The sequence below is a fragment of the Protobothrops mucrosquamatus genome, unplaced genomic scaffold (genome assembly GCF_001527695.2).
Source record: "Protobothrops mucrosquamatus isolate PMUCROS unplaced genomic scaffold, P.Mucros_1.0 scaffold1115, whole genome shotgun sequence".
In the NCBI taxonomy this organism is placed as follows: domain Eukaryota; kingdom Metazoa; phylum Chordata; class Lepidosauria; order Squamata; family Viperidae; genus Protobothrops; species Protobothrops mucrosquamatus.
Window position 1 is genome coordinate 364,468 of NW_015387334.1, and position 11,234 is coordinate 375,701.

At 36.4% G+C, this 11,234-nt stretch overlaps 1 protein-coding gene across 1 annotated transcript in view; it reads right to left on the reverse strand.

Annotated features, from left to right (window-relative positions):
• The window catches only part of FSTL5 (follistatin like 5), a 340,144-nt gene extending 337,028 nt beyond the window's left edge, over window positions 1-3,116 (reverse strand). Inside the window, 1 exon segment of the mRNA XM_015820299.1 lies at window positions 2,994-3,116. Coding sequence (XP_015675785.1) covers window positions 2,994-3,116 — 123 coding nt within the window.
• Between the last annotated feature and the right edge of the window lie 8,118 nt (window positions 3,117-11,234).

Consider the following 11,234-nt stretch of genomic DNA (forward strand, 5'->3'; position numbering starts at 1 on the left):
AAAACAACCTATTGGGTAGAATGGTGTTAAAGGCAGAGCTATAATCCACAAATAACAGCCTTGCATATGTCCCCTGTTGTTCCAAGTGATTCAATACAATATGGACAACAAGAGACATAGCATTATCAGTTGATCTATTACCCCATATGCAAATTGGTATGGGTCCAAAGTAGATGGAAGACTAGCCTTAATATAGTTCAACACCAGCCTCTCAAAACATTTCATGACAACAGATGTTAAAGCTACTGGTCTATAATCATTAAGAGATACCACTACTGTCTGCTTAGGGACTGGCACTATAATAGATGTCTTCAAACAGGTAGGGATAGAGCACTGTGACAGGGATAGATTGAAAATATCCGTGAACACTTCAGCTAGCTCTGCAGCGCAGTCCCTGACAACTCGTCCCAGAATTCCATCAGGCCCAGCTGCCTTCCGGATATTAACATTCTGGAAAGTGCGTCTCACATCAGAGATCTGCAATAGAAGTGGTTGTCTATCGATGGTAGATGTTAATGGTGCACTATCAGTGGTAAATGCTGGAATGATGGAAGTTCCTGTGTCCACCTCGAAATGGCTGAAGAATTGATTTAGTGCTCAGCCAAGGAGTCACTACTTCCAGGCAAACTATTTTTATTGCTTTGTCCTGTGATTTGTCTAAGTTGGATTCCAACAATACATGGTAATTAGGGCTATATTTTAATAATCTTTGGAAACCTCCAAATATAGAATGATAGTTTACCTGCAGTGCTACACTACAGCTGCACTGATTGCTAAACTTTTTCTAAACACAAATTAATATTTTGGAGATAATGTTTAAAGACCAAATAAATTTAAGTCTAGGATGCCCAATAATTGCCTCCTTCCATCTCAACTTGTCTAGTAGCTAAGATCTGAAGGAAAAGTATCTATAAAATGGAACAGGGCATACCAGAAATACCAGCAGCTGCACCTAAAATAGGAAACTCCTTGGTAATTTTTCTAATTGGAATAGGACAAAAATTTCTTTCCTGAAAAGTCTACCCCAATAATATGAATTGTGGAAGATTATTTCTTGGTCCTACTAGCTTTATCATTCTTATTAACATTTTTATTACTTTGTCCCTTTTGTTTCTTTAAATACTTTGAAATCTGTACTGATTTTAAATATTGTAGCACATATCCTTCAGAACAGGGGTCCCCAAGCTCCGGTCCATGGACCAGTACTGGGCCATAGCATGCCAGCAACCAGTCCGTACAAACAAGCAAAGTCCCATTTGTGAGATGTAGGCAGCAAACAAAACCACACACTCTCCAGTCTGTGGAAAAAGCTTTCTCCATAGAACCTGTCCCTGGTACCCAAAAGGTTGGGGATCTCTGCTTTAGAACAGAGTGGGGAACTATGGCTCATTTATGACTTGTGGATTTTAGTTGCCTGGCTCAGGAATTCTGTATGTTAAAATCCACAAATCAAAAAAGGGCCATAGTTTCCCACCCCTGCTTTAGAAGGAAGCTTTATTAAATAGAAACTTTAAATTCAAATCTGTTTTTGAATGCCAATAGGACCTCTCTGATATTACATGAATGGAAGTTGAAATTTTGTTCAGAACCCCTATGAGAGGCATGGATGTCAGGAACTGAATGGACAGAGTGAGCAGCCTGAAGAGAAGACTAAGAGACAGGACTAACATTTACAAAGTGTCATGGGACAGTTTTCAGATAAACATCTAAAAACAATTAATGTGACTCTTTAAATGATAAGCTATTACCCAATAGCCATAGCCTTTCCAAATTAATAATTTAAAGCTTCTAATTTTTCTACATATTTTTTTCTTCATTTTGTTTAAAGAAAAGAACATTTTACATTAGTTGTGCCATTTTTAAAAATACATAAAAATATTAAATATATATTCATTCTACTATATCTTTTCCGTCTTGTAATTTCTATTTTACCAGTAGGGCACAAGCTAATACAAGAGCTGACTCTACATTTAGAATCTCATTGTACTGAAATCTTACATGATTATGCATATAATCTACATTTAATATGATCCACTAAATACTAAAATTAACTGCATCTCTGTAGTTTATTACATTTTTAAGTTCTAGAAGTTAATTGATCGGGATCATTTCTACATAAAAGATAAATTGATAATTCTCTACTGTGTTATCATGACAAATACATTTCCAAAGTGTATAGTAAAATGCAGGTATGGATTATTTGCTTTATGTTCAAAGTGTGTTGACAATCATATGTTTCTAAACTTCCTAGGGTAGTTGTCAGCCAAAAGTTATATAATATATAAGATTTTTGTATAACAAAATATATGTTCTTTGTTCGTTTCACAAGATGAAAAAAGGCAGGACCACAGTTTTATAAATAGAAATTATTTTCAATTAATACAAATCAGTTGCAATTATATGTAATTAATATTAATTGCAATTATATGCAATTAATATTTACACACTTAAGAATTTGGATGATTCATCCTTGCTCATTCATATTTTGACTTCAGTTAAATTATGAGCCCCAATGATGTTTCTTCACTTCATATAATCTTACTCTTATAATATATTATACTTTTCCCACACCCTTCCAACTTATTTTGTTTGTGGTTTTGTTTAGGAAAAAAAAATTCAAGCAATGAATCTGGAAATGTGATATTTTTCTTTCTTGTAATTATAGAAGAATGATGGAAGAATACATTCACATTTTTTTCTAAGTACAAGTACTAAGTCCTTACGTGTACTGAAGGTAAAAGTAATTTAAAAGAAAGGTTTGCACAATCTCTTCATTTTTCTACTTTTAATACAGAGATAAAATGCATTTTAAGAAAACATTCATATGATGTGAAACACGGTGTGGTTTTCTAAGAAGTACCCTCCCGTTTTATTATGTTAGACAGGAGTCAATGTGAAATGTATATGATATTCTCAAATAATATATTTTTTTACCATTTACAAGAATAAAATTTAAACTTCCAAAGCCAATAATTTTGATGCATTAGCAATACCTTGTGGCGTAATCGCATAAGAGCTTGAAATGATCTGAGGTCATGTCCTTCTTTTACTGGCCATCCTTTTGCAGTCAATAAAATGCATCCAAGAGAAGAAACAATTGTCCACCACATCAACATATTTTCAATATTTTCTTCCTAAAGGAGAAAATAAATTGTTATTGCCAGAATCACATATAACAAATAAGCAAATAATCATTTTAAGTTGAATGGCACATCTTCCATTGAATAAATATTAATAAACAATAATGCAGTCACTAAGAATAATAGAATTGGGATCTAATATAACAGGTATACATGATACCACATACCTTCTAATCAATATTCAGAATCTATATCTTATAAAAACTAGAAAAGGTAAACCAGCATAATCACCAGAAACCAATGAACCAACCAATGAAAGACATGAACAGCAAAGAGAAATGTAGAAAATATTCAAGGAATCAAAAAGATAGATAATAGCACAACTTCTTTTATTTATAATCATATCATTTTGTGGTAATTTTCCCCATTATTACTAATAGAAGACATTATAGATATTTAGTAAAGAATATAAGAGATTTCCCTGTCAAACAAGCTGCTGCTTTAGAACTCTTAAGAGGAAGCTCATCTATGGGAGAAAAATGAATTTTCTAAGATCATGAGGATTCAGTGGAAATAGCTGCTTTAGATTTAAAGTGCCAGAGTTCTTTGTCTTTCCAGACAAGAGCATATATTTTAACTTCTGGTGGTGTTGTCAAAAAGAGAGGTAGAAATTTGGCTCTGAACTGGAGACCAAAATATTGGAATCAATAATTGGATTTAAAAAAAACAACCAACCCACACACTTGTTGGAATAGTATGTTAATGGTGGAGTGAGTGGGGCATTACATATATTCCTTGAGTAGAAGGGCAGTCTGTAGCTAGAGCAATAGGCAATAGGCTCTGGTTGTCCAAGAATAGCTATTTTCTGTGCCAACCAACATCTTAAGTGAAAAGATATTTCAGTGCTAAGCAGCATCTTTACACTCTGCACAGCTACTTGTATTCTAAATAGTTAGCTGGTAATTAATTTTTATTAAAATAAAAGTTATTGCCTATTCTAATCACTTCTTAGTGAGCATTGTATTCCCTCAGTTGTGCTGCTTGCTTCCACTGTATCTCCATCTCATATTCCAGTCAACTGTTCAGTTTTGTTTAATACAATATTTAAATTGGTGTAGAATCCTAAGTCTGACAAAAGACGTTGGTACTTTTCAGTTCAGTAACTAAACGCAGTATGTCAAGACATTTAGCTCTTTGTGCATGGTACTATACTGATTTAAAATAAATGCATGTATATGCCTTAGTTACCTGTCTCTTTATGTATGCTTAGTGCTAGTATTAAGTAACAGGTATGAATCAGTATCATGCTGAAAGTATTTAGCAGATACAAGATCATTACCATTTCCAGCTGCCTACCTACTTCTTGCCTACCTACTTCCTATACTGCCTATCAATGTAGCTTATAAGGATTATGCATGAAATCTTGAACTAATATGCAACCTGTGCCTGCTTAGTAGGCATGTATTTTTCTTTCAGTACCCTTCTCTTTCTGCTTTTTACAAGCTAGGAACTAATAGCAAGGGTTAGTAACATTCAAATGGTGTGAGGGAAATCATAAACTTAAAGAAGTTATTCATCTGGCAGATACTGAATGCTGCTATTGTCTTGGTTTCCTTTTATGCATATAAGTACAGTAATAAATACATGTAGATATGCACCCACCATATACAGAGACCCTCTTGGCTTCAACTTGACTTCTGTTAGCAAGGTTTCTTGACAAGAATATTGAAGCAACAATTGGCTGAAATGTTTGTTAAACTTCCTGGTTTACCTAATAATACTAGGTAGTCTTCTAACCCAGGGCTTTTCAACCAGTGGTACGGGTACCACCTGTGGTACATTGGCACCTGGCAGGTGGTACGCGACCATCCTAGAAAAGTGGTAGCGGGGGAGGGGAATGAGCTGAACTGGTGGCAGCACCACACAAGTCTGAGCGAGAGATGGCGGAAGCGCCAGGATCAGCACTTCTTCGGGGCTGTCAGGGCTCAGTGGAAGCGCCAGGATCAGCGCCAGGCTCCAGCTAGAGTTTGGTGCTGATCCTGGTGCTTCAGCTGAGCCCTGAAGAAGCGCCGATTAGCAGCATCTCCAGGGTCTTGTGATTTACATTCAGATGCTTGGCAACTATTCATATTTAGCCGCCCTGAGTCCGCAAGGAGAAGGGCGGGATATAAATTTAATAAAAAATAAATAAAAATAAAAATAAAAATTTATGATGGTCACAGTGTCCCAGGGTCATGTAAAGTGACCAAAACCTGCTGCAAACACCCAGCAGATGGGGGGAATAAAAACCAGCAGATGGGGGGAATAAAAACTAGACAAGAACAATCAGGTTGCCAAGAACATACCCCACAATTTAATATCAGAAATGTGGATTTAAATAGAATATGAGCTCAAATTCTCATTTACCAATGCATGTTTGATTCAGCCCAAAACCACCTGATTCTTTCAGGCCCAGTTTCTGATCTGTAAAATGGGCATATTAATGATAGTCCTCCAAGTTTGAAGAAAGGTAACTATAATTACTATATAATAGCTTATTTTCTGGAATGGCAAAAACAAAATTTCATTTCATTTAATGATATTTACCTATATGTTTCATTTTGATGAATAATTGAAAAAAGGAAGCAAGGAAAGTAGTTTCTTTTTAATTTAAAAATCACTAGGTTTAGTAGATCTTTTAATTAAAAGGTACTTTTGTGAGCCTTTACCACACCAAACATATACAATTCTTTGCATAAATAATTGGCAGCTCTCTTAATAAAATTTTGACAACCACAATCAGCTACTACAGTTGGTTTCCAGTATACAAATGTGCCACTGATACAGTTTAAATTATTTCTGCCTTTCTCAGTTTCCAAAGGTTATATTGTTTTAATTGAGAACAGTGATTAGATTCAATATATTTATTTAAATTTTAATAGGCTAGCTGAAATTATTTGCACCTTAATTATGTTCAGGCTGTTTGATAATTGCATTAGAAAAAATAAGGCTAACTATAATAATAAAGCAAATTGCAAATATACAGAGAAAAACATTCTTGTTCTCATCCCAGAAATGTTGAGATGAATGTTAACAAAAGGATACCTATTTAGATAAATATATATAATATCATGTATTCAAATAGCCTTTCAGCCAAACAACTTTCCAGTGCAACTATCAAATGTAGATCTACAAAGATACAAAATAATCGTAAAAATCTTAAATTCTCAAACAGTAAAATGTGAACAGAAGTTTTTAATTCAAATGTTGGTCTAGGTACCTCTCCAAATAGACCTCATAAGGTGGTCAGACTTCTATGTAGCTTCAATTTCAAGTTTCTGAGATATATGAGATAAAATCTCATATATGTTTCTCACAAAAAATTGCTAAAGGTTGATCTTGTTCAACATTGGACTACAATGCAGAAATGCTACAGGCTACAAATACTACAGTCAGAAAGTTATCTTGGAATCTTTATCCGCTAAAAGAAGCTGCAGATACCAGATACCTCTGGAGAAAAAAGAAGATTGCTGTTGAATTTTTCTCTGCATTCAAAGCACCCTCAGTGATATTACCTCCCCAAATAGTGTGGTACATAAACCAAATACTGAAAATAAGAAACTGTTCTGTTTTGTATCTTTTTTTGGGGGGAAGGGGGTCCAGCTGAATTTGTTCTCTTTCTTTCTTTCTTTCTTTCTTTCTTTCTTTCTTTCTTTCTTTCTTTCTTTCTTTCTTTCTTTCTTTCTTTCTTTCTTTCTTTCTTCTTTCTTTCTTTTCTTTCTTTCTTTTTCTTTTCTCTCTCCTTCCTTCCTTCCTTCCTTCTTTCCCTTCCTTCCTTCCTTCCTTCCTTCCTTCCTTCCTTCCTTCTTTACTTTTTCTTTTCTTTTTCTTCTGTTTTTTCTCTCCACTTTGAAATTTTCCATATTCTATATTACTGTATTCTTTATTTTATTTTTACCAGCACATCTTGCTTACCAACCCACAAGTCTATGTCTAAAATTCTTTCAATCTTAGCAATGTTTTTCAATTGCTTGAGACAGGACCAGCTCTTAATTTAATACAGAGCAACCTGCATGAAATGAGGCCTGCTCCTTTCCTAGTCGGTTCTCTTTTTCCAGCTAGTCTAAGACTGTCCAGGAAGGATGTCTAATATAATATTACTAACAAATTATTAGATATTAGATATTACTAATTAGTATCTAATTGAGCATGCTTAGAGTGGTAATTGGCTGAATCTTCTTCTTTTTTTCTCTTCTCCAAAGAAGCTGTAATTGCAGTCCCCGCACAAACCCAAACAATCTGGCAAGATGATTGCATTGCTGCTGCTGTCAGTGATTCTAACTCAGAGGAGAAGAGGTGTTTTATTAAACGCAGGAAGAAAGACCTGTGTAGTCAAGGTCAGCTCATAAACTAATTTTGTCATTGTCTTTTAAAGTTCCATCCCAAACTGGGACAGTCTGAAACATCTAAAAGAAAGGGCAAGTTCACAAGCCCACATACATGTGAATATTGGTGTCTTTTCATAAATGAAGCAGTCATTTAATAACTCTGGAAGTGGTGTTTGTCACTGTGTCCAGGCAATGTCAGGCATGCTAATAGGCTTCAGAGAACTGACTTGAAATGCTGTGTCCCATGCCAGCAATATTTATTTATTTATTTAAATTATTTAATTTATTTACCTCCCAATCTCAGCCAAGTGACTCTGGGGGCCTTACAGTTCTAAAACTATTGTCAGACTCTCAAACTATCTATTCATTTCATTTTGTTTCAGGTACTGCCATTCAGTTGGGAAGTGGGGGGGAGATTTCGTTCTTTTGGGACTGGGGACGATCTGTAAGCTTTAAGATGTATTTCCTTTACTTTGTTCTTTTCACCTTTGATGCATCCCTCTCGGTGTGAAAGGGAGGAGGAATGTGCCTGGGGCCATCTGTCTTATCTCTGCTATGCTGGGAAGAGACTGGGAGGAACATGAAAGGCCTGAGAACTGTGGTTTTATCACTTTGGTTCCCATAACAACTTCACACCTATGAATTGGCTGAAATCATATTGGACCATTGGGCACTGAGGAGGGGTTTGAAAGGAGCATTTTACTATAACATTTTGTGCGGGACTTCTTTAGATCTTGCTTTGCTATTTTGCTGTCACTACATTCCAATAAAAGTTTCTTTTGAAATAATGCCAGTTTCAGGAATTCTGCTTTCTTGGGATTACTAGCTGAGGCAGGACCTTACAATTATTTTAAAACAATGAAAAACAATAAAACAATAAAATTATTCAAAAATTACATATAGCAGCCAAAATAGTTAGTCAAGTAACAATATATCTAAGAAACAGGGCCTTCAACACATTCCGAGCATCAGGCCCAAGTATATAACCAAGTTTTTAAAGTCTTATGAAAGGCCAACAAAATTGAGGCCATTCTAATCACTGAGAGAAGATTATTCCACAAAGCAGGGGCTATAGCAGAGAAGGATTGTCTTGTAATTCCCACCAGTCAACACTCTTTGGATGACAGTTTCTGTAGCATGCCCAGTCTGCTGGATCAAATTGGATGGATAGAGACTCTCGGAAAAAGATGTCCCCTCAGGTAACCTAGTCCCAAGCCATGCAGGGCTTTAAAGGTGACAACCAGCACCTTGCATCCAGAAACAGCCCGGTAGTCAGTGCACTCATATAGTAGTGTATGTGGCTCCATTCGGCACCAAGTTCTGAATGCTTTTCAAGGGTAGCTCCATACAGGACATATTGCAGTAATCTAAGCGAGAGGTTTCAAGAGAATACAAAGCTTGAAACTAACTTTGCATGTGTAATTGAAATGGCTTTGCTCTTGTACTTTTGTAGCTTGCTTGCGAAGAATTGTATTTTTGGCGGTCATTGCTTACAGAAAATCTCTCAGAATCACTTCCTCGGCTTCCCTTCTTAGGATAGTTTACAATTCCTATCCCCCATCTCTAAACCTCTTTCTCAGACTCCAGATCTTCAACAGCATTTTCTGTTAGAGTTTTACAGCTTTCCAGCGCAAAAATAAGCTCATAAAATAAGCACACATTCAAAATGAGCAGGAGGCATAGTTTAGAAAAGCTTTATCTACATACAATTTCATTCAGTTCTTGGCAATGTGGTAGAGAACAACAACAACAACTAACTCAGGAGATCAGGACACAGGGAAGACTAAGACACACCCAAACCTAGGCTGGATCACATGCCTCACACAGTCAATACTGTGTCTTAATCAAAAACAGTTCTCATTGGCTGGTTTGTTGCTATGGCTATTCCAGTTCATAAATTCTTACACACTGACACTCCTCCCTTTATGACTGGAATAGACATAAAACCAAATAATTTAATACTCTTCCCATGGTGTTGTCCACCCAATGGCTTGGTCATTACATCTGTTCTTCATTTGAAGAACAATGAAGCAAGCAAATTGGTTTGCTTTTGATGGCTTCTCTGACATTACAATATTTAATGTCTACATGCTTGCTTCTACTTTTCACTCTGTCACCTGTTGCCATTTTAATGCAAGCAGCATTATCTTCAAATACTGCTACAGCTTCTTTAGCTTCTATACTTAAATCCTTTAGCAGCTGTATATACCAGGTTACCTCTGAACAAAGTTCAGACAGAGCAATAAATTCTACCTCCGCAGTAGAAATAGCTACAGTTGTTGTTTTCTGGATTTCCATCCAATCAAATTCCTTCCAAATAATACCACAAACCAGAATTGGTCTTTCTGGTTTGCATATCATTGGAATAATTACTGTCAACATAACATTTTAACTTTAATTCTTCGTAGACCTGTATTTGAAGACACAAATTCACAGTTCCTTCAAATACCTGAGAATTCTCTTCACACCCATCCAATGCAACTGTGTTGGTGCAGCAGTAAGCGACTTAAGATGCTTACTGCACAAGCTATGTCTGATCTGGACCACTGTGACAGATATAACAGGCTCCCTATTGCTGACTGATATATCTCCTGATCACAGGCTTCACTTTTGTCCTCGCCCAAAGTGTTGTAAAAATCTATGCTCATAGGTTTTGGAGCAGAATTACAACCTCTCACATTGTATCTCTCCAACAGCTGTTCAATTTTCCTTCTTTGCCTGAGAATGTAGCCACCTTTCTCAGTTTTTTGTATCTCTACACCAAAATAGTTTTGTATTTCACCCAGATTTTTCAAAGCAAACTTTTTCTCCAATTGATTAGCAAACTCCTTCACCTGTGCTAGATCCTTTGCAATGAAGCAAAGATCATCCACAAATGCTAATAATTGGCAACCCCCACCATGGAACCTTGCAGTATATATGCAACCATCAGCCTTACAACACTTGAACCCAAGACTCTTCAGTGCCACATCTAAACAGATGTTCCAGTTTCTGGCTGATTGCTTCAGCCCATAAATGGCCTTGTTCAGTTTATACACAGTGCCAGGCCTTTTACTTTCAGACCCTGGTGCTTGAACCATGTAAATTTCTTCCTCCAACTCTGCATTGAGGAATGGTGTGATTATATCAAAGTGCCAAATTTCATGCCAATGTGCCGTTGCCAATGCTAGTGCCAACCTTATAGTTTCACTTTTTACCGTTGGTGCAAATACCTCATCATAGTGCACATTTTTCTTCTGCGAAAACCCCTGTGCCACTAACCTTGCCTTATATTGGACTTCATTGTTGGGTAACACTTTCTTTTTGTATACCCATTTAAATCCTACAGCTTTGTAACCTTGTGGCAAAGTCATAGAGGTGAACACTTTATGTTCATCCATGGATTTCATTTCTTTGTCCATGGCCTATTTCCACTTTTCTTGCTCCACTTTGGGTAGTGCCAATACTTCCTGATAGTTTCTTGGCTCATACCACACATTACACACCTTTACTTTTCCAGCAGAATACCTGTCAGGTGGAATCTCTTTGTTCCATCGCTCTGACCTGCGTGGCATTGACTGCTCTTGACTGTCAACCCTTTCCTGCTTCACATCAGAGTCATCATCTTCTTCTGACTCCTTTTCTTGTCCTTTTTCAGCTTCTCCCCCCTGAACGCTGACACCATCACTAAGTGAGTCACCATCACTAAGTGGATCATCCCCTGAATTGGCATCAATTCTGTGCCAATTTTGCTCTGCAAAGCTAGCAGATCTGGAAATTACTATCCTTCTGCTTCCATCGCTAAAGT